This window comes from Haemorhous mexicanus, chromosome 1, assembly GCF_027477595.1.
Source record: "Haemorhous mexicanus isolate bHaeMex1 chromosome 1, bHaeMex1.pri, whole genome shotgun sequence".
In the NCBI taxonomy this organism is placed as follows: Eukaryota; Metazoa; Chordata; class Aves; order Passeriformes; family Fringillidae; genus Haemorhous; species Haemorhous mexicanus.
The window spans coordinates 40,439,024-40,463,521 of record NC_082341.1 but is presented as its reverse complement, the minus strand read 5'-3'; the positions used below and the strand labels follow the sequence as shown (position 1 = coordinate 40,463,521).

General features: G+C 40.8%; 1 protein-coding gene across 6 annotated transcripts in view; it reads right to left on the bottom strand.

The window, feature by feature from the left end:
- RBMS3 (RNA binding motif single stranded interacting protein 3) overlaps positions 1 to 24,498 on the bottom strand; it is a 703,797-nt gene that overhangs the window by 435,698 nt on the left and 243,601 nt on the right. For 2 of the 6 annotated variants that reach the window (XM_059846687.1, XM_059846696.1), the window contains exon 1: positions 6,724 to 7,264. The exons of the other annotated variants lie outside the window; for them this stretch is intronic. In XM_059846687.1, the coding sequence (XP_059702670.1) occupies positions 6,724 to 6,798 (75 nt within the window). In that variant the 5' untranslated portion in view covers positions 6,799 to 7,264. Of the gene's footprint in view, positions 1 to 6,723; positions 7,265 to 24,498 lie in introns of those variants that run through there. 6 annotated transcript variants of the gene reach the window in all.

The window sequence follows — 24,498 nt, the reverse complement described above, 5'->3', positions numbered from 1 at the left end:
ACGAGAAATAATGTCAAATAGAAATTATATCCACAGTAAACACAAAATGCTGTTAAGTATCAGATGAGCTATGTCCTTAGTCCCTTGCACAATGCAGAATCATTTTGATTTTCTGTTTTTCTTTCTTTTGTGACTGTTGCTTGTTTGGTTTTTTTTTAAACCTGCATATTGTTCAGCTGTCCTGGTTTTGCCATGGTGATAGGTATGTGCTTTGTGGGCCTGATTCTGTTTTGCTGAAGACAACTAAATATCTTTCATCAATTTTTCAAAAGGTAGCAGATCCCTCTCCCGATAACTTCTATTCAATAATATTATTGTTAATCCTCTACTTAAAATATTGTTACCTCATTCTGCATCAGTAGACACCATCCTTGGGCTGATACCTGCTTGTTTAGAATAGCTCTCTTTGTAAAACTCTTTACTTCTAACCTTCCCTTTGTTACTCAATCTTGCCCATACGAGTGGGAAAGCAATTGCAAAGCACCACTACAGGAATATGCGGAGTATAGACTCTGACAATATCTGAGTAAATCACTGCTCTCTGTCTCCCTTCTCTGCCCATCTGCAGTCTTTGGTATGGAACAACTATATCACAAAAGCTCTTATTCACACATGCTTTTGATATTACACTATTTAATCACATACAGCTGCAGCTGATGAGACTGTTACAAAACACAATTTTAATGCAGCACTGGAAGCAAATTCTTGAGCCATATTAACTATTTTCCTCTTCATAAAATTTCTAGCACTAAAATTCTTTTATTCAAGAAAAAAAGAAATCAATCAGACTATTTGTTTTTTTAAAAAGTCTGGTCCTTTTCCTGGACAGTCCAGAATGGAGTTATTTGCAAGCAAACTCAGGCCCCGCCTGGAGTATAGATAATGGAAAATTTACTTCCCACCCTTAAAAAAAAAAAAAAAAAAAAAAAAAATCATTTGAAAACAATGCTTGCAATTGCATGCAAAGGGAATACTATAGAGGCTACTCACAGCAAGACCTGAAATGAACTCAGACATCCTACTTGAAATACAGCCTCTCTCTTATCTGTTTTTTAATTCATGGAAATTTAAGAACTGACACTCTGATGATTTTTACCAAGATACTTGAATTAAAGTGCAAGCATACCACCATGCTTTCTTTGAAAGGACTTCATGCATTAAAAACCAAACCAGTTCATTTCTGAACCACTGCAATTTATTTTGAAAGGGCACCTTGTAAAAAACATTCTAAATTATAACTATTAACACACTGGCCACAGCAAGATCTTGTAGCCTCATCTGGCAAATAATTGCAACTTCCATCTTTTGTTACAGAAATAAAATATCTGCTTGCAAAATAAATAGCCGTAGTATATCATAATATGTGAGTGAAGTAGTAAAAATTTGAATGCTCATTTTCCACAGGTTTGGTCTGGGGTTTTTTATCTGTTTGTTGGTTTGTTTTTTGTTTTCTTTTTTATTTGGTGATCTCATTTGTGTATATTTGTGCGTTGGTTGGTTTTTAATTTAAACAGACTTCCATTGAGGCAACATATGAAAGGAAGATCAATCAAGACATTTAACATCATTTTAATACATATCATCACGTCCCTTAAAACAACAAAAGTATTTTTTTCCAGGAATGCAAGGACAAACGGAAAGCAAATGAGTTCATATATTCCTTCATTTTCAGAGGAACACAACTTTTATCTTCCTTATTGTTTAAGCCAATTGGCAAATACTGGAGCTAGATATTAGTATTTCCATCAAAATCATAGCCAGGCTGAAATACTTTTAAACGGCATTTAAATGAATTTGTATTCCTTTTGGGCAGCTCTGAGGCATTTAAAACATGCTGTGACATACTGAATCAAACGGGGCTAAGTGCGAACAAACTTCATTCCTAGAAATGCATTTCTCTATTTGCAAGTGTTTGCCTTTACTTTGGCATGATCACATGGGCTCCAGCTAGACTTTTGAGCTCTGGCAGCAATCCAAGCTGCAGATGGTTGGAAATGCAGCCTGAAATCAGTGTGTGGTTGATGAATTACTCCTTACACCTGACCCCTGCTTCACACCAGGCACCAAACACAATCTGAACACTACCAGCCAGAGAAGCCCTGTCAGGCATCTCCATATCTGGAACGCTTTCTTCAAGGCCTTCTGTATGGCCAGATGGCCAAAAGTGGGGAATGCCATAAACCCACTAAACAGAAACGTGAGTGGCCAAAGAGCATGGGATTGGTAGGTAAGAGGTGAAGAGAGGCAAGACTTTGCACTGATTCCAAATGCACGCTTTCTAAAGGAGAGTGATGGAGCAAGGAGGAAGGTATGCTCATGCCATACAACTGAGGGAAGTCCCCAATTCCCTCATGCCAGAAGATGCCCTAAAAAATGTAAAAAAGGAGATCTAACACACACCCAAGCATGTGCCCATAAAATCACTATATCAAACTTAAACTCTTCTGAATACACCTGTTTGAACTCTCTAAACGTTTTCACTCAGCTGGGGCATGTATCTGTCATTTCAGGAACAGGCTCATTAAGCCCTCTTGCCTGCAGGTTAGTCTGCATCCCTTTCACAGCCACAGAGATGGGGTTTTATTCAGGCAGGTGTTGGGAAATCACACTTCTTTCTTTTGCACGTGTACACGCATGCATCAGGCATACAGAGATGAAGAGGTACAGTGGGTACTGTAAACACTGCCCCTCGTTTTGGGGTGTTTCTGCCATCTGACTGGGTTACAGAGTCAACACCACGAGAGTTAAACTAGCAGACCCAAACCATGACTAATAAGTAGGAAATATCTGGAGAATGCATGAAAGCAAACCGCGCGGAAATAGCTGCTTAACTGGCATATTTCTACCCCGAGTGCAGGTAGAGAGATCGTAAACCAAACAATTCCTGTCGACAGGTAACTGTGGCACCTCCTCCTTTCTACCCAAGTGATTCAGGTTTTTTTCAGTAGACTGTTTGCAAAGAAAGCTGACCCCAGCAAGAGGTCTAATCATAAGCTGCAGAGGACAAAGATAAAACACATCACCAACTAAATCAAGGAGACTCTTTCAGATATATTCAGAGTTAATATTTTTCTCCCCTTTTTCTCATTACATGATATTTCATAGTGCTTATTTTTGTTTTCTTCTGTGCTAAATGGCAAAGAGAAAAGAATTTGCTTTGGCAAGCAAGAAACAAAAGAAAGAAATTCAGACCATAATGCAAGATTTGGCATCATTAACATTCTACGTGACAATTTGCAACATACTCCTGTAAACCAATTGTTTGAGTAGTTACACCATCAGCAAGGATGCAGCTAAGGAAATTCTCTTAACATCTCAAAATAAAATGAAAAAGTACCACAGATTCTCATCAGATATACATGAGCTGAACCACTTCCCTGCAATATTTTTGCAACAAGAACACAAGATTATGCTTCGCTTACAGCAGTAACCAGAAACACTTTGAAATAAACTCCACTCCTAGGACAACTGGACTCTCGCCATACTCTCAGCATCTGCCTAAAAAAGTTCCAAAACTGTACGTTCAAACTGAAGTTGTCAGCGTCACACGAAAACAGAAATAAGGTTATTTCTTGCCTCAAACTCAACGCTTGTCCTTAAGAGACATTATTAAATTCCTTGCAATTGTCTCATAAGGACTGACACCCTCCCCTTTTTCTCTTTTTTGGATGACAATGGCTTTTCCTAAACCTGAAAATAAAGTTTTAGCTTCAGTGGTGGCATTTGATAATAAAGGAGCACAAATAAATGGAACGAGTGCATGCTTTGTGTTCCACAAAAGGCCACAAAACTCTAAAAAGTTACAGCAATCAGACAAACATATGGAATCCATTTTTTCTATTTATAATCCCATTACCCATACAGCTATTCATTTACACCCTTTCTGCACAACAACGTGCTAGCCACGTTAGAAGACACACACACACAGTCTGTAGGCTGGAATCCTGCGCAGCTCTGTGCTCCCCCGTGAGAGGGACGTGATGTACAGTAATGCGGTACTTCTCAAAGGAGAGCCAAGGCAACTTCACCAAACAAGCAAAGCAAAAGCAGCACTTCACCCAAACACGCTGGGGAACGTGAATTCCCAAACTTCGCCTGTTGAACACGCTGCCACTCTGAATTTCAGAAGCTATACCACACCATAAGAAAGCCTAGAATTTCTTTCTTAATTACAAATGAATGTGCACCCCCCCCATCCCCAGCATGCATGACTATGAGCATAAAAACACATTCTTTCTGCAGAGCTGAATCCTACCATGCTTGGTACAAAGAGCAGTTTTTGGAAAATAAGAAGCTGAAGTTCTCAGGCTGGCTGGAATCATACAAAGGTTTATTTATATGTGTTGCTCCATTAGGGATGATAAAAGGTACAGTTCTCCACCACAAGATTATTTGATTACCCAACTATTAGCTTTAGACATACAATGGATCTAACTGCTTTAAAACGTCCCAGAAGCTGATGGCTAGCTTTAAGGTAACAAAATCCAGATGCTGCCTGTCTGCACTACTTTAAAATCTTATAGTCTATAGAAGAGAAATACTTGCATCTGTGTATATGCATTATATATATATACATATATATACACACATATATATATATATATATATGTGCATGTGTGTTTATTATTTAGAGTTTATGAATGTCCTTAACTGTGGACCAAGGAAAAGGAGAAAAAATAAAGGCATATAAAATGTATCACCAATTTGAAATTTTACCTGTCCTTACTGTAATAGTGCAAGTGAGCCAAGACTGATGCACATGACTTCTCACAGGGTTGATAATTTTATACACGGCTATAAAAATGCATTTAAATTATTTTTTAAAGCAAGGGGTTAAAAAAAAAAAATCATGGTACAGAAAAACTATTTTTTTACTTTAAGCCCAAATATAAGGATAGTTTTCTCAAAAAAGCTTATTTTACAAAGTTAAAAAAATGAAGAAAAAAAGAAAGAAAAAGGACAACTGGCAAAATGTAAGCTACATGAGCAAAAGGGATGGAATGTCCAATATTTCTCCTCCAGTACTCGAGGCTATTGTTCTTTCAAAAAAACACCATCAATTGTTTCATGTCCTTGGCTTGCCAGGTTTTGAGGAATAGCATCAGCCCGCATCCTCCAATCCCCCAAACAGTTAAAGCATAGGCAATATTGCAGTCAAGCTAGTGACGGGCTGCTGCTGCAACAGCAACATTACCCACTAAATGGTCACAAAGGTAAAATGCTATTTGGATTGACCTTGAAAGGAAGGGGTGGAGAAATGATAAATTTCACACCAAAATACAAAATTTAAAAAAGGACGAATTTTAATCAAAAGAATATCTGCATGATGCAGTGAAAGAAACAGCAGAGCAAAGAAGTGAGAGGTAACCCTGCCATGAATTACAAGGCTGTAATCATACTGAATGCTTCTGGTGTCATCACAACTCCAACCAGCCTGAATCGCAGTTTTTACAATTAGTTAATTTATATAATGCAGTAGTCGGGCTATAAACGTTAATGGGAAAGTAATTTTTATTAACAAGGAATATAACTTATCCTTTCCCAACCGCAGCCAGATCAACATGCTTCAAACCAAAAGTCTGGAGAAGTCAGCCTCCCTTGTGGCACTTCACCACACACAGTTGCACACATCAAATGTCCCATGTGTTAAATTTGCCACAGGAGCACAATGTGTATATTTACACGCAGTACCATATGCACGTGTGAGCACCCTGCCTTCGCTTTTCCCTCCTAAAGGATGTTTCGTTTATTTACTGAAACTGCTAATCTGTGGCTGTGAGGTCACACTTCACCTCGTGAAGTGTGTATTTTTTCCAAATACAGTGTCCTGACAGGGTTTGCAAACTTTCGGTTTAGGGCTTTCTTTTGTTACTGTCGTTTGGTCACAGGAAATCTTTTCAGAGAGCAGACTATTATACAATGGCATTATAAAAATAAGGCTTTAATTAACTAACTCATGGCCAGGTAGCATAGACTTCACTCAGCCTCTCTAGGAGAGGCCGGCCTGCTTTCCAGTCGGCTGGCATTTTAAAAATTATTAAGAAAAGAAGAAAGAAAACGGAAGCGTCCGCGCTTGGATACACTCTCCCAAAGTAGTTAGCCTCTATTTCTAGACCTTTTTAAATGCAACAGAGTACAGCCATATCATACTCAATATTTAATGAAATAATAAAACCAGTGCAATGCACTGAAACAAACTCCACCAGGTTTACAGACGGTTAGCTCCGAGCTCTCCTCCGAGCTCCACAGCATCTCCTCCTCAGCTGATTAAAAGTTTGAGTGTCCACAGACAGCTTTTCTAACAGCAAAATGCTTTTAAGTTGTGAATAAACTGTAGCGATCACTGGGAAATCCACCAAAAGTGTTTTATGTCCGATGCTGTCCAGAGCAATCTTTATCCCATGCTATAACAAACACACTACCTGCCCGCTGTTACGATAGCGTTAACCGCACTGTTCTCCCCAAACAATAAAAGGAATTAGCCGACGCCAGCAGCCCTTGGGGAAAAAAAAAATAAATTAAAAGAAATAAAGAAATAAATGGGAGGGCAGACAGTAACCTTCCTGCCTCTCTCATGCTCGCTTTCTGCCTACCAGCTCGGCTCTGTGTGATACCAAACCCGAGAAAGAGACAGAAAAATCGCCAAAGAGAAGAGGCGAGCCCGCAATTCGCGCGGCTCCGCTCTCCATCCCCCGCCAGGCGCCCGGCCACGCCAGCCCTTACCTTGGTTTGGAGATAGTGGGGGTAGTAGTAGGTGTACTGAGGGTACATTGGCTGCTGGTCCAGGCGTTTGCCCATGTAGCTGGAGTCCTTCTGGCTGGTGCGGGGAACTCGTTGGCAGGGTGTAGTGCCCCAGGGCCTTTCTTCCTCTCACGCCGCTATTCCTGACAGCGCGGGAGACAGAGGAGGCTGCCGAGACTTCCTCGCCGTCTACCGCGCGCTACTTCCAGCGCAGCCAAAAACGCGCCCGCACGAACATATACGTGTGTCTGTGTGTGTGTGTGCGCGGAGGGGTGTGTGCGGGTGTGGGTGCGTGGGTGGGTGGAAGCCCCGTGCCCGGGTGCCCGCGGCGGAGCAGCCCGCCTCCCCCTCTGGCAGCAGCGTGCCTCCGGCGGTGCCCGCTGCCCGGCTCGGGAGGGAAGCGTCCTGCGAGAGGAGCCGGGAAGACAGTGCAACTCCAAATCTCCGCAGAGCCGCTCGCTCTCTTGCTTGCTCGCTCGCTCGCTCTCCTCGTCCTCTCCTCGGCTCGCCCCGCTCTCGAGCCCTCCCCTCTCGCTTCCCCACCCACCCCCCTTCCAACCAAATGAAAAAAAAAAAAAAAAAAAAAGGAAAAAAAAGAGAAAAAATAAAAAGAAAAGAAAAATAAAGAAAAAAAAAGAAAATAAAAAAAAAGGGGGGGGAGGGAAGAGCCTTCCCCAGCCTAGTTGCCGCTGCCTCCTTCACGGAGTGACATGGTGTTCAGGGCTCGTCCTGTCTTTCATTCAAACCCCCTCCGCGCCGCGCCGCCGGTGGGAGGGACCTCGGCGCGCCGCTCCCCCGGGAGGTCGGCGCAGGCCGCGCGGCCGCCTCCGCGCCCCCGCCCGCTCCGCGCCCGCGCCGGACCGGGCAGCTCCGGAAAGCGGCCGTGGGACTCGGGAAATGCTAACGCCGCGGGGCGGGGGACGTGGGAGAGCAGCCCCAAAACGCGGTTTTATATTTATTATTTTAATTTTATATATATGTATATATATATATAAAATATATGTATTTTAACAAACGGGAAGGGGGAAGGTGACGGAGCCTGGTCGCCGTCCTCCCCCTTCAGAGAACTACTCCGCACCTTCATCCGGCACTTCGCGGAGAGGCGACCCAGGGCCAGACATATTAAATACATACTTTGTTAAACCGCTTATATAAGACTTGGTTTATTTAAAGTTGGAACAAAATGGAGGAAGAGGGTAAAGAGGAAATTCGGCCGGCCTGACATGCGGGTGCCTTCCCCCAGACGGGTGAAAATACCACGGTGCCACAAAAGTTACCCGCGGCTGCGTTTCCCCCAGCCGGGCTCCCCCGCACGCAGCTGCCGCAGCCCGGGCCCAGGTGAGGGCCAGGTGTGGCCCCCGCGTCCGGCCGAGAGCCCCACACCTGCCAAAGATCCCAGGCGTGCAGGACCTGTGTCAGCACCGCGATCCCAAATATTTATCCTCCGAAAGACTCGAAGGAAGAGTCTGTTTTACAACAGAGCTATAAATCATCAGGGAAAAAAAGTGCGTGAATAACAAAATGTTTCCTCTTGTACACAAATCCTAGCGTTTCTCTTTTTTAATAATAACTTATTTCTTTAACATGTCATCAGATTGCTGGGCCTTTCTACAGTGGTTTTGCCTATTTATAAATTTTTGGGGAAAAAAATGTGGGGCAGCAGTTCCTTTTTGTTTTTATTTAAATCATCCATAGTATGGCAGTGGGATTGTCAGCTGCTGCATTATCAACCAAATTGCTTAAAAAAAAAAAAAGGAATTATAAAAAGAATGTCTTTAAAGGGACATTTCTCAAGGCTGGTAGAGCTAAAATTAGCTTTGCCAGCTGTGTTTTGGTTTGTGGGCACGTGCTTGCACATGACAGGAACATGGAAATATCACGCTTTACTCTGGCAGTTTGCTGTTCTCATGAGCAGAGGGTTTTGTTATGGGTTCCTATAAATGCCCCATAGCCAGTCCAAAAGGGCAGTGCGGGAAGACATATACAGGTTTATAATACTGCCTATGCACTGTGTTTTCATCACCAGGCATTCATAATTGTGGGTATTTTGGTACCAGCTCTCTGCCATACCGTGGGAACACCATGCCATGCTCATACAGGTATTTGGCTCCTGTGGCAGGAGATAAACTTTTGGAAAACGAGTGCTCTGTTCCCAGCACACTGTGCAGGCATTCAGCAGGTTCTTGCACACCTGGACGAGCCCTGTGGAGCACTACCATTGCCCCAGTTTCCAACAGACTCAGAAGAAGAGCCTGGTTGGGTAAACTATTGAGTATTTTCATTCCCTATCTTTAGTATTATCATTCCAAGCTGGCCAGGACCATGCAGTCCCTCTTCTGACAGTCCCTCTTTTTCATTCATCTTCTCTTCCGAGAAGTGAATTTAGAAAAAAGATAGAATGGGAGGAGAAGCCTGCAATCCCTGCCTCTGAGCCCCACGGTCTGTATCACTGCTCAGCTTTAAATACGCTGCCTCTCATTGTAGTGCATGATACTCTTGCTTACACTTTCTTCTCCCCCCGCCTGGCTTTCCCTGAGGGTGAAATAGACTGTTCGAGGGTTGGGATCTGCAGAAGTGAATAGTGATTACTTGACTGTATGTGATACTTTGAGCCGAGACAACTTTCAGATTGTTCTTTCAACTGCCAGAATTAAGTTGTTGGGCTTCTCTCCTCACCTTCTCAATTTTCCCTCAGGATATTAACACAGTTTTTCTTGCTAAGCGGTTTGCTTGTAAACGGGATGTAACCAGATTTGGGAGAAGAACCTATGTGTACAGGGTGAAATAAAAGATAAATAAGATAAATACTAAAAGAAGTAGAAAACTCTGCATTCTGACCAAGAAAGCTACACGAACATGCAAAGTTTTCCATGGTCATTAATTTAAATCTGGGAAGGGCTGTTTTGTCTACATCATCTGACTACTGTGAGTCTTTCAAATCATGCCATAAAATTTCAACCCAAGATTTCCACACACTTCCCCATCAGATGCACTGGCTAGTAGCTCCATCAGTTCTAGCAGCTGAGAAAAGGTGGGAAGCTACAGAAGTGGGACTGTTATGTGAGTGGGGAACAGCTCCACCTTTCATCTGCTCTCTCTCAGCAGAAATCTTCAGTATGCAGATGCTTTGACTTTCCCTTTTCACCTGTAATCCTGACCAGGTGCTGAGCAGCCTCTGCTGTTTGCTCTGAGTGCTCAGCATCTTGCATGATTGAGCCTTCAGAGATGCAAGACAGAGTGGAGGCAGCAGAAATAGGAATTCAATATAAAAGAGTGGGGGGCCAAGGAGAGAAGACAGGAGGCAATATACCATAGCAAAAATGCAAATGAACAGCCACAAAAGCAGATTTAGATAGCATACAGCCACTGAACAAATGCTAGTGCTGGAAAATGGAAAATTTCCATTTGCAAAATACAGACATCAAAAAGATCATCTGTGACTTGGGAGCACACTGTTTAAATAGAATCCCCTTCATTTTCTGGCCTGTGCATTTGAATAACTGAATCCACTTGCAAACTGAAATAGCAGTTTGCCTACCGAGTGTTAAGTATAAATGTTCCTCAAAAGAAAAGACAAGCTGTTCAATCCCAGTGAGCAACAGTGAGCAACTTCACAACTTTTTTTTTGTCCTATGGGAGGGCTCATTATGAAGCCCCAGCCAGTCCCAGCCTCGGGAACCCGGGGAGTGAGCCATATCCCAGTGCATCTGCAAAGGCACTGCTGCCACTGCTGTCACTGACCTGAGGGCAGATTCAAGAGCCAGGTGAGCAGTAAGGATCCCTTCAATGGAAAGTTTAGAAATGAAATGAGATAAATGGGAACACATCATCTGTAAACTTGACAGCCAAGTGCATTCAAAGACAGGCACCAAAGGATATTAACCCTGCAACAACCAAAGCTGTGGATAAGAAACCTGAAGTTAACCAACAGAAGGGGAAAAAAAAAAAAAAAAAGAAGAGACTCATTTTCCTGGCAGCCTGAAGTACAGAAAAATTACATATGTTTGGATGTATTTTTACCTGTCATAGAATGCAGATTTCTTCATTCACAAAATCTGAATTAAAAGAAAAAAAGCAGATACCTAGTAGAAAATTCAGGGGCTTTTCTTTGATAAAATACAATTTTACATACTTTTTTTTTTTAATAAGTTTACCTATCCAATTAAAATCTTCTAAAGTCAGATATCAGAGTCAGGGAGCAATTCAAACATTTTCTAGCTCCTTGCTCTTGAAAAGCAGCCATGCGTATTCTAGAAGATTTAACTCTGACAAAATTATGCCAAAATTTTTGAAGTCGGGACTAGAGAAAAAGAGATACCACCACCTAAAGAAATATAATAGGCTAAAAAAAAAGAACAATTATATTTGGCTTACAGTTTTTACCCTCTCTACTTTTATTCTCTTTATTTACTCATTAAAGCTATTACAAAGGAGACCATAGTGACGCTTGACAGCTTGTTTACAATGGATTACAAGAAGAGCACTGATTTTATTTTTAGATCTGTCAGCTCCTTCAGTCCAGCTACCTTAAAACTTTATTGATGAACACAGAATTTTATTATTTAATGGATCATTTATCAAGCTGATTTACCTAAGGAGAGCTAACCAAGTTTCTAAGAAGGGACACACCCTGGCACACCCATCAGTAAAGCATGTGATAGCCACGGAGAAGGTCAAAAGACAGAGAAGATCAAAACACTTAGCTTAACAGTGACAGCATTAAGTGTCTGGGATTGACAGAACCTCTCTGAGTTGGGGGATGCCACTGTTTTCAGGTGCTTTCCTTCAACAAGAGACCAAACACCACTGGAGGCGGCTTTACCCACACACACACGCACACCCCTTCCCTGCCTGCAAGAAAAAACCCAGCAGGTTTGCTCTCCAACCTTCAGCACTAACCATCACAGCAGCACAAAGTCTAGAATTAGGCAGAGCTACAGGTGGCCTAAAGTAAATCCGAAAGAGTTAATAGAGAAGATTTTGGACAACAGCAAAGGGTTGTCATCTATCATCATACTTCATTATTTTTCACTTTATCATCTTCTGTCTTTACATTATGGCTCAGGGGTTTCCATTAGCCTACTTTTACCTGAACACCCAGTCCTAAAAGAAATCTTTGGACAGCAGCAGAGTGAAAAATTTTAGATGAAAAGTGAACAACAATGAACATTCACTAAATTGTTTGTGTTTTCCACCTGATATAATCCTTTACAAGCACTAGCCAGCGAAACCAACAGTCAGTTGTACAGACTGAAATGATGCACTAATGTCTTCTTTCTGCCGATGTTAATGGATACAGCCAAAGCAAATAATACCTAATCTTTTGTCTACAGTCTGTTTCCTACACATCTCTGAACACCTTGCAAGAGTTAATTCATCCTGCAGTGTGGAAGAGGATTAAGTAACATGACCAATCACTGGCAATGCCCCAGTTGTGACAAAAAATGGGGGATTCCCCTCACCCCACAAACCCTCATTGTGTGGTAAAAGCCACAGCAAATAAGACCAATGGGGCAAAAGATTGGTTCTTTCAGTTCTGGAAGGGATTAATGTGGAGAAAAAGCAGTGCAATGGCAGTGAGGGCAATGTGAAAAAATGGGAGAGAGGCATTGGCTGCAGCATACCACAGGATCACACAGCAGTAGTTTAGGGCTTTCAGAAAATGCCAGGATTGTGTACAGGTTAGAAGACATGCCATTCAAAAGTGGCATATTGCATAGCAACTCCACAAGTTAGTAAATGCTGCATCTCATCCTGAGTCTAAACTCTTAGGATAAAGAAGGCAAACAACCCCCCCAAACACTAACAGGACTAGCTAAGGCCATTTCCCTCTTGCAGCATATTAACTTAATACTACCAGCATTAGATGTGGTATGGTTCCAGAGGGAGAAAATTCTTCACCTCCCACCTTCCTCCTTCCAAAGTCCTGCTTACTAGTCATTTTCCCCACCCCTTGTTTACTTAAAATTAGATTGTAATCAGGGAACATAAGTTTTTTTTCTCTTCAGGAAGTTTATTTCTGAAGGTAATGGGGAGATGTAAATATGCTGCCTGTTTACTGAGGCTCATAAACATATACGAACAGAGGCAATTAATTGTCACTGAAGGAGTTCCAGCAAACATTGAAAATCCTAGCTTTTTAGGGTATGTTTGACTAAATGTTCACCCATCATGTACTGAATTACTTAGTGAGATATTAATTTTGTGCTCCAGCTGAGGGTAATCACAGAACAAACTGGCATTATTCAAGTTACTCTGTGAAATTACAGCAAGGGTAAGCTTAAGAACAAAGGCCAGCAGGAGTTGAGCCTCTCGACTTGAAAGGAATTATCTTTTCCTCTAATTGAAGTGAGGACTGTTTTGTTTTGTTTTTTCTTTCCTTCCTCTTGCTAGATTTCCAACAACACTTTTTGGCAGAAGGTCTCCTTGCAACGGGATTTTGTGCTTAAAGCCCATGAGCAGGGCTCATCTGCCTGGGAAAGTTTACTGATGTAATTGCACCAGCATCCTCGACAGCAGAGTTATACCCACATAATGCCTCATACGGGCATTCTTCCCTGGGAGTGATTATGCTGGTAAATGCCCCTATTTACACAAACCCAGACTTCTGGGTCCTGTTTTCCTGCTGGTGCTGATGAAACTGACCTACGCCATGACCTTGGACAAACCACTTCTCCTGCTCCCTCCTCTCTGTCTGTGTCTCACGAGTGTCAACTGGAACTCTTTCTGGTGAGAACAATCCCTATGTTTTTACAGTGCCACAGGGGAACCTCAATTTTGGTTGGGCACCAAAACAACACAGCAGAAATCTGTAATAATGTATGCAAACAGTTTGTTGTTCTACCATCCAGACGGCTGCTATTAGAGAATTCACTGGCTGTGGCTTTTTTTTTTCTTTTCCTTTTTTTTTTTTCCATGAGAAAAAGTTAACAATAGAAAAGAATGGAGGGTCATTTCAGGCGACATTCCATCGCTATCAAATATAATAGATTCTGCTTTCTCCATACTTATATCCTCCCCAGCACGCCAAGACACATTTCTTTTTGTCTCTTTCGTATCTGCCAGGCTTATTTGCCCACTAAGTAACACTTTATCTAATGCTGGCTGTAAATAAGGTCTGAAGGAGCCTTTGCTAACAATTTCTGTTTCATCTCCTAATAGACCCCCTTGTAAAACATGGTACAATTATGGCACTACCCTAGCAATTTTGTCCAAAACTTCATTCAAAAGTATTTGTAAAAATAATTTTCAATTACAACTACTGGAAATTTTATGGTTTTGATGAAATCTCAAAACATTACCTAATTTTTTTCAGTTTAGTTAAAATTTTATTTTTTATTTTAATTTTTCCATAAAAATTCTGCCTTTAAATATTTTCCTACTTAGTCCCCCTGAAAAAGGAAAAATCAAAGTCTAAAAAAAATTCTCTAACATATTTTCAGAACTATCTTAAGCAAAAACTCTTTTATCTCTACACATGCAGGAAAATATTATTTAGGAAATATACAAATGAAATACCCCTATTTAAATCAGTCTCTAGGGAAATGTGTTCATCAGATGTTTGTTTTTAACTGAAATTCATGACTGGGAAAAGCAATCTGCACTTTAGCTTGCGCCAGTAAGCCCTACAGTAATTCTGAGTCTATTCAATCCAAAGTATTTTATAAATAAAGAAAAATCACAGGTTGGGAGGAACTGTAATCTTCAGCCACAACAAAATGTTATTCTTTTCCTTCTCACCTAAACACAACCAGGAACTGAAGTGGAAAGCACATAAAAACACATACTAGGACTGCTAGTGCCTTCTTATCAACATGCAAAGCTTCCCTGAAAGCATTACAAGAAAAATTGTAAGTGTCCACTAAATATGGAATCAAAAGATTGTGTGCAACGATTCCCAACAGAGGGGGAATGTCTGGCTCTCAAATTCTGTCTCACCAAGATAGGGAGACATGCATAGCATGGAGAGAATGCATAGCAAATGGAGAAGTGCAGTACTGGGAGTTGGGTAAAAAGTTCCATGTGCAGGTAAGCTGCAGACTTGAACCAATTCTCCGTTTTTCAAATCAGTTCACTCTTTTATAGGAATAATGGCATTTTTTTGTAATGGACAGCTTCCATTTACCACAGAACCAATGCAGCCTGCCGTGCAAAATGAAACCTTATGTCACACTAGATTACTGTCCATCATAACCAAAGAAAATGTATTGAACTGAATATATTTGGTTCAGGAAACCTGTATTTTGTCAGCTGCAGTATAGCTTATTGTCCACTAAACAGTACCAATCCCACTCTGAACAGAGAATACTGTAGAAATGTTTCACCTCCTAATCCTGCACTTGTACACTTGCCAGAACAGAAGGGAGGGTAATACCTGACATCTAACAAAAACAGGGTTAGGACTGACACTTTTCTGTACCAGAAAAATTCTTTGGGTAAGAGATCATTTATTTCCTGCAAACAGACAAATGCTAATTATAGCTCAAATCTTCCCTCTTTTTCCTCTATATTTTCTTTTTTCCTTTGCTTCCTCCCCTCCTTTGTGCATCTTTTCTTCAGTCTCGTTCATCAAAAATTTTTTGCCTTCAAAAAATCTCATCAAATCTCTACATTCTCATTCATCTGAAAGTTATCTGGCTTGAGAATAATTTTCCTGCCTTCTTTTATGTATTCCAGCTGGAATTTTTAATAAAAGCACAAGGACTCAAGGCTACTGTATTTTTATTAGGAGATGGTGGAAACTTTATAGTGATTTCCATTCACATTCAGCAAATGTTCATCCCTATTGTTCTAGCCTATTTACCGCTCCCAACATCCTATTCCCAAATAGTTTTCACTCTGTAATCCTTCATCTGTTTTGTTTCCTCTTTATTTCTGTCCCTGCCTAACTGCCTGTCTTGCCAGCACAAGCACTTTCTTTTTCTTGAATTCTCTCTCTATTATTTTTTTCTCTTGCCCCTATTCCTCATTCTTCCCTCAGCTACAGATGCTTTAGGCTCCACTTTCTTACTTATGTTGCAGTTCTTTGAATATAGAACAAAAATATTCACGGGGGGGAAAAAGATACCACTGCACTACTCTTTTGAACTTGGAAATCCATCCTACTAGATGGAAAGAGATAGCAACGTGCCATAAACATCTAAATTCACGTCAGCTGAGGTGCCTTGGCAGGGCTGTGGACAGAGTTAAAATAAAGTAGAAGGTGAGAATATTAAGTTCATTAACAGACAAAGAATTGGGTCTCACAGACTGAGGATCCAATCAATCTCACCTCTTACTGACTTCTTTTCAATAAAGGGCTTTAAAGACATTTCTGCTAAGTACAGATGTACACAGGTTCCTTTCTCCTCACAACTGCAAGTTGTACACCCCTGACAGCACCATGCTTGTCTTTTCAGGATCCTATGGCAGCAAAACATATATCAGCTTAAAACCTTAAGAGCAATCTTTGCCAAAGAATTCTCACCTCATACAACGGGGTAAGAATTACAAGCAGAAACCACTGAAAGTGAGTAGGAGTTAAATGTTAATCTTTTGATATAGTTTTTCAGATGAAATACTGACACAAATTCAGCTTGCAGATAATTTGCATTTTAGCCATTTGGTACATTCCCACCAAGCAAAGGTAATGTTTCTGCACTGTGAAGATCTTGTACGAGAAAAAAAAAAAAACAACAATAACTTTATTTCATTTAATTGTATTTTAGCAATAAATATTTCTTTGTCCTAGTCAATTACTTCAATGTTTTATCAGAAGGACCAGGAGTGTTCTGTCACTATGGGGCCTTGACATTTCCCATGGTCTCAGACATTCATTGGAGTGAAACACTGGTTTGTCAGAACTCTAGCACTACAGCCAAATATTTCCATCCTGCAGATCACATCCTCCCTTCGAGCTCATGGTGAGAAATTCCAGCCAAACCATTTGTCCTTTTCCTGTTTCTCAAGAAATATACCATTTTTTTTTACCTGTGCTGGAATAAGGTGGTGCCAAATGAAGGCAAAAATAGCCAAGTTCATCCATCTTCTTCTTCTTGGATAGTGGCTGGAAGGAACCAGAAGGAAGGCAAGCTTCTGTAGAACATGTGGAAGAGGGACGAGAAATTTGCCCAAATGGGTGACTCATTCTGCTAGGGCTGTACCTTCTACCTTTTTTGTGAAAAATATCCAGGTTTGGCCACGCGAGAAACACTTGAAAAGGCACGGTCCCTGTATCCTCAGCATACATTTCCCTGAAGCCCCTATATTTTCTTCCCTCCCAGCTTCCACAGACCTCTGCAGACAGACAGGGAATGGCACCTTCCTCCCAGGAGCAGGAGCTGTACAGAGCAGGAGGCAGGGATGATGGGCATAGCAGGAGATGCTGGCACATAACTCCAGCAGTACTGTGAGGTATTGCACAGTCTCTGCTGGGCTGTTGGGCTACTGCCCATCACTCACTGAGATGAGGAGGTGTGGAGGAGGGAGCACAAAAAGAGCCTGAGGAGTAAAAGAGGGATGTGCCTTGGTTACAGGGGGAGTGAAGACAGTACATCAAGGCACTGGTGTTATAAGAGGACCCCAGGGTGAGTGAGCATTATAGTCTGAGGTGGAAAAGAATGAAATAGGGATCTCAAAATACCTGTGGAAAATGGGACCTGAGGTTAAGAATCAACTAAAACTGAGAATGAAAAAGCAGTAGTGATGGCAACCAGGTAGACATGACGACCCAAATTGATTAGGAGGGCTAGGCAGGACATGAGAGGAGCCAAAATGGGTGAGAAAAGAAGGGCACAGAGACATACAAGGAAAAAAAGAGGACAGCCCTTTTCCCCCTGCATCCTGGTGGTAACCCCCAAATTCCTGACATTGACTACTCCTCCATTGTCAACAAAAATCTTCTACACCCAGCTGCAAAGTGATCCAGCCCCTCCTAGCACTGGTCCACACAGACTATTAAAATCTAATGCTGCCAGACTCTCCATGTCTCTGTGATAAATAGAAAGATTTCAACCTTGCTGACAATCCATTTGTCAATATGCCATGGGATGGCATTTTCAGGTTCCTTTATTTTTTAAAGCTAAAACCTTTTTCACACATAAATTAAATTAAAAGAACAAGTGGGAAAATTCCATATGATCCCACATTTAAGGTTAATGAGTAATGGTGTAATTATAATGAATAATAAAATGATAACGAGTGTTCACAGAGAAGCCCATTATAACTGCATAGACAACCATTATTCTGTAATTTTATACCTTTTGAACACTTGACTTTGCAACCTTAATGTTTTTTTAACATTGTTTTTTGCCTGTGTAATGATATATAACAATCTCCAGACACCATCTGCAGTCTTCATAGTTCCTTGATACCTTTCAAACAAATTTTTATACTGAGTATGAGAAGAGGCAAGTGATTATCTCACTGAGCAACAGCCAGGAGATAGTGGGGAATGCACTTGGTTGTTGCCTCTCTGCACATTCATAATTCCTATTTCAACAGCTGGGACCACATTACAAACTCTTGGGCTTGGTTTGTCTTTTTTAAAGCCTCCGTTTTTACAACAGTTCTGTAAAAATTTTCTGATTCTGCAGTTTGCTTCTATTGTTGTAACAGTGGAAGCCAAGTTAACAAGGTTTCAGGACACAATTAAATACTTTATTCAGTTAGGGTTGTGGCTGAGAGCAAGGCATCAGCCATTTCCTTCACTCCTTTCCATCTGACACTGTACTGATTTACCTTAGTTTTATGTGCTGTCCTTCACTGCTGGACTCCTGCTTAGACACGGTACTAGGCACATTTTTTAATTGGAAAGAGGCATTGCATGCTTACAGACTATCATCATATTTCAAGTTTACTGCTAGGAAAAGCCAGTATTAATAAGGGCTGGTTTGCATTTCTCCAGGCATTACATATTTTAGCTGCAAATATCAGCTTTTAGCAAGCTCTTAGCTCTTCTTTCCAAAGTATTATAATAGTAATAATAAATGCCCCATAGGACTGTCCCAAATCCTTGTCACTCAAGCAACTCTGGGTCACCTTAAAGCCACTGCAAGTCCCTGAACATCTGCATTATTCAGACTAGAATCCTAACGTGTACCATATAGCAACCACAGCTACACCACCTGCATGCTTATATGCAGGTGGTTCTCTTGGCAGCTGAGATGTCTGTTTGCAATAAAAGAGAAAAAAACCCCTGTTTGTAGTAAAGAGCAGACACTTTGGGGGGCCAGCTCAGTGAGCTGACTACCTGTGGAGCACACATTCTCATTTCCAGCCGCATGACCCTGAAGCAGTCATTGCAGTCTCACTGGAGAAGGGGAGTTAACACTAAATAATATTAGATAAGAGTCAATCTCTAGTCAGCACTCTTCAAACAGCAAGAGAAACATGTCTTAGGTGTAAAGTGAGAGTTCAAGTAGGAGGTAACAGTAGTGAAGAATGATAGGGCAAATGAAAGACTGTCTCTGCATGCTTCTCTGAATTGGTCTTTTCTATTATTAAGTTCTTGGCTATAAGAGAAAGGTGATGGATCCTGTGCTCTCACTGTCGCAGCAAGTCATTCACTTGTTCTTCAGCATCACAAAGAGCAGTATATGAACTTCACCAGATTTATGGATCTATTTTATGCAACAATTTAGTTGCTGCCTCCTTGCATATAGGAAACACAGTAACACCTAATTCAAGAAGTAGTCTTGTAACAGCACTAATCAGCAAGACAAAAAAAAAAAAAAAGAAAAAGCAATTAGGTGATGTATGGGTACTTAGTCGTATAACTCCGACAACGATGAATGAAAACAGATCCTCTAATTTCCAACATGCTGCATGGAAAAGGACCATCTCTGAACTGAAATGGTGGATGGCTCCCTATGTACAAACACTTACACACACATGTAACCCATGATCGAAGTAGGCTGGTAGATGACAGGGTGCCATGGCACACTTGGTCCCACAGGACTGCCTGGAAGCAGTTGGACCTGATTCAGCAGAACTCCCTCTTAAACATCACAATCATTTCCTGAACCAGCTATTAAAACCCACTTGCAGCAGCAGACTTTGCAAGCTGCACACCCTGCCACTCACTCCAGCTCCCCTAGGAGCCCTGCAGTGCCTGTGGCTCTGCTTGTATGTGGCTCTGGAATACCTTCAGTGCTCAGTCCCCAACTCTGGCCTCCTCCTTAGCGCTGGTGGTTGTTGCGCGTCTGCCAGCACGAATACCAGCAGCTTTTGGCCGGGGAAGAGGTGTCATACCAAGCCTGGGATTTCTGGAATATGATACTAGGATTTCTGCATTAGCCTGATGGAGCTTCTGAATTTCCACCTTAGCCACTTTATATAACACAACAGAAAGTGCATTAAAAGACAAGTTGCAAAGTGAACAGCTAAAATTCCTGGAGCACTGGAATTAAGACTGCTTATTCCACCTTAACTACATCCTTAAGTCTCTTCATTAGAAAAAAAATCTGCAGAATTGCATCTAATTCTAATGGGAGGCCCCTTGCCTTGTTCTCAGTGTTGAATGGGCACTGCTAGCCGTACGACAAAATATTTCATATTTTATTTTCTCATCACTTTTTAATGCCATACCATATTTCCTGTACAGCACTCAAATTCTGCTCTGAAGACAGAATTATTAATGTTTGCATAGACTCTCAAGCAGGTTTTTTTTCACTATAGTGACAGTGTGCTTTGTAACACATGTAAATTTATCTTCCTAATGCCTCAGGAGATGGAGAACTATGTTCATCTCCAGTTAACAAGTAGGCAGCAGAAGCACATACAAAATTCACCAAAAAGTCAGTGCTGGAATTTAGTGCACATTTTAAGGAAGGGCCTACATTTTCAGAATACTGTGTATCATATGGTGCAGTTCTGCTCAAAGCTCAAGCTTCTGCCAGTCATCAGCCACAAAGAGAGTGACCAGCAGTGACAAAACCTTCCTGTCCTCCCCTATAGGATCAGCCCACCAAAGTGCAGCAGAGAGCCTCATGTATATCCTGGCAGCAGAGAGACCTTGGCAGGCAGGTGCTGCTCCAAGCCCCAGACCTGCATGCTAATCTCAATCTTCTTGCTCAGTAAACTTAATCCTACTCTTACAGCAACTGAAAAGAAAGATTCCTAATGGGAAAGGATGGGAAATCTTAACAATAAGTAGTTCCATCAATCCTTTTCTATATATAAAATTAATGATACTGAATTGTAAAATTATCAGAGAATGAAGCAATAATTTTATGAAATAGAGAGTTAAAATAGACTCCAAAGGATTAACATCCACAGTAGATTATCCCCTCCATACTAAATTGAGTAATGGATTTCTCTGAATAGGATATTTCTTTAGAGCAGAAGCATGAGATATTCTTTCAAAAAAGATCTGTAATATCTTACTTTGCATATGCTTTGTGTTTTCTTTTGCTGCTTCCTTCAGTCATTTAGAAGTAGTGATCTTGACTGATGACACAAGTGCATATTCTTGTTGAGATATCATAATATAATGGGGAGGAACACACAAGCCACACATGATCTTCTTTGGAAAGAAAGAGCAGAGGTCTCCCTCCATGTGAAGATTTCTGGTCACTAATGGAGTACGGTAGGACACAAGTAGGCAAAAATAGCAGTGTGGTTAAGATACTGGACTAAACTTGGAAGCTATCTTCTGGTTCCTGGCTCTGCTGCAGACATCCTGTGTGTCCTTGGATAAATGCCTCTTGTGAGGCTAATTTCATTTATGTGCTCATGTACATAGTAATGAGCCTCATAAACACCCTATAAATATAATCACTTGAAATAATTTTTAAGGTACAATCTCTCATACTCAGTGAGGGATTTCATATTCTTCTGGGAAATGAAAAAGTGTTTTCTAAGCTAAAGGCATGAGACTGGTTTGGAGCCATCTCTATTTCAGTGGCATCTGTGTGCACATTTAGATTTGGCACATGCAGACGTTTATGATAAAAAAAAGAAGTCTGTATTATTTGCACTATTTCTCATTTTCTTTCTCAGACTGGGATTATTCCTATTTATAGGAACTCAGACTGTAGGAAGCAAGGAGAGACACATGTATAGATGATGATATCTTTGAAATATGTATTGGCTCCATGTCGTTTTTATACAAAATTCTTGGAAACATCCTGTAAAAATCTGTGTGCATGCACAACAGTTGTGATTATTCACATAGACTGCACTGTAAATCACAGATTCATTCGTACATCTGGAAGCTACACGTCTCCCCACTCACAGTATGCATAGCTACACAATTCACAAGTAAATTTCTACAGGAAGGGTGGTCCTAGAGCAAAGGCAGGTCTGCCAAATCTGCTAACCAGTGTGATATTTCACCATTTGTCATGCAAGGTACTCCATTACTGTTTCGGGGGCTCTGGCAGCCTCTGTTACAGACATCCAGAAAGGCCAGGTAAAAAACTGCTGCTCACAGCAGGTTTGCTTCAGGTGGGCAGCAAATGTAATACACCATGGACCCCGGGACTAGCCAGCAAACACAAACTGTGTCAAGGCTAGACCACCAGTTCTCCAAGTTTTGTTTGTGGATCCTTATCCAACCACTTCCTTTTCAACAAGAATTATCTCCTCCAACATGCAGTTTTGCAGTTGTTGACCCTCTGTGGCTTAGACGAAACATAAGGTACCAGGAAAATGTAAATTTGGAAAGTAAAGATTTTAAGTCTATATCTATCATCTGCACCTACTGCCTATGACTTTGTAAAAATTCAACTGTCTGCTTTCCAAAGTAGGCATTCCTTACTTGGGATGGGTCACTATAGAAACCTCTTTTTTCTTTTCTTTTCTTTTTTTTTTTTTTCTTTTTAAAAAAATTAATATATCCAGTTAAAAAGCTATGCATATGCAGTCATTTCTTTATGGATCATTTATGGGCAAAACAGAGTCCAAGTCTGAAAATTCACCCCACCAGGAAAATGTTTGCCATAAACCAAAGAGTTTAATATTATGGAAGTATACCAGAAGACACTCTTGATGATAAGCCAGAAACTGCTGTTCATTATTAATCTAAAAGTAACTACTGTTGCCCTTAAATCTCTATAGCATTCCTTGCATCATGTTACTGTTTTCAAATAATTAGAAATGCCAGTACCTTAATGAATCAGATTACTACAAAATAGGCTAAGATTGTTAGAATACAAACATAATTGCAATTCCTAATATAAAAGGGAGCAGGCAATAAGACAAAATTAAGGACACAAGCAAAAGAGACCTACTGTCTCCAAATAAAGAGCATCAAGGTGTAATGCAGCTAAAAAAACTGTGACTGCAGGTTCTACAAGAGCTGATAATTCAAATATGATCACTTACATATAATCTATAAAAGCAAGTGCATAACTACTGGAATAGTTTGATAGTTAAAAGAGGGTTTTAAGGTTTTTTTTTCCTGGATGGGAGTCATTGTATATTACAGTTACCTAAGTGAATTCAAGTTCATTTAAGGGCAAAGGTATGTTTCTGGAGCTACTCCTGCTGTCTGATCTGTCAAAGAATTAACAGCCTTAGCAGTTAGGAACAGAAGCCTTACCAAGCAGGATGCTTTTCTAGGGGAAAGGAAAGAAGACATGAAATTAAGAACTAGGGCTGCTCAGGAGCAGCCTGAGCTATTTGTTAAATGCCTCAGCGCTGATATGTCCCAGTAACAATAAGGCTGTGGCAAATCAAGAATCTTGACACTCCCAAGAACTTGTGAATTCTGGCAAATAAGTTCTGTCTGGGGAGATGAAGTGAAGAAAGTGAGGATGTACTAATTGTCACATTGCAGTATCATAACATTATGAATAACATGCATAATGCCATCGGATACCTTCCAAAAGAAGATTCCTGATACAGCAAAAAACTGCCCCTAATATTAGCTCATATTTTATTAAAGCTGAGGATACTGTGACAGCTCAACAGTAAACTGTATGTAACAATTACTCAATAACACGTTGTATAGAAGGCTTCAATAGTTTCTTGCTTGTATCCTTTGGGCTTTTATTTATTCTCTTTTTTTTTTTTTTTTTGTCATGTAATGACAAGGACATTGCTCATGTTCATTGAAATACCTCCAACCATACAAGCTGTGATCAGTAACACATCTACCAGCATCTCACACTGCCCTTATATTGCTATTTTCCATTTTTCAGGGAAATACATTCAAGACACATGCACAGAGTAAATCCAAAATGAGCCTTAAATAATCTTGTTCAGGGCAACAGAGAATAATGAATGTGTCTTCAATGAGGGGCATAATTACAACAAGCTGTCAAAGGAAACTTTAAGAAGGTTTGGGGGCAGGGGGAATTAAAAGCTATTTACCTCTATCAAAGCAGAATGAATAAGGGTAATGAGTAATAACCATGAGAAAATGACAACAAAGGGGAACAGTCTCAGCACCATGAGTAGGAAATTAATCAAGTTCCTCTTTTGTTAACAGGTGTTACACAATAAATTCCCTGTGTTCCACCCTGAAAAAGCATCCCTAATACCAGAAAATAAAAAGTTCTAAGAAGTAAACAAAAAAATGCTACCTTGTCCTTACAATACCTCACTGGCATATGTCTCAAAGCACCTTTTAGCTCAATACAGTAAAAGAAATACCAAAGCTCAGTGTATCATGGCATTTGGCTTTAAAGTTACAGGGAAAATCCAGTGTCCCAAATTAACAAGTAGGCAATGGATGTATGACTAGGAGATCCATTTGGACAGCACCAAATGATTTGCAGGAAGCACAAGGTAACAGCTAACAAAGCCCCAGTGTTCCTACTGGAGATAGGCAAG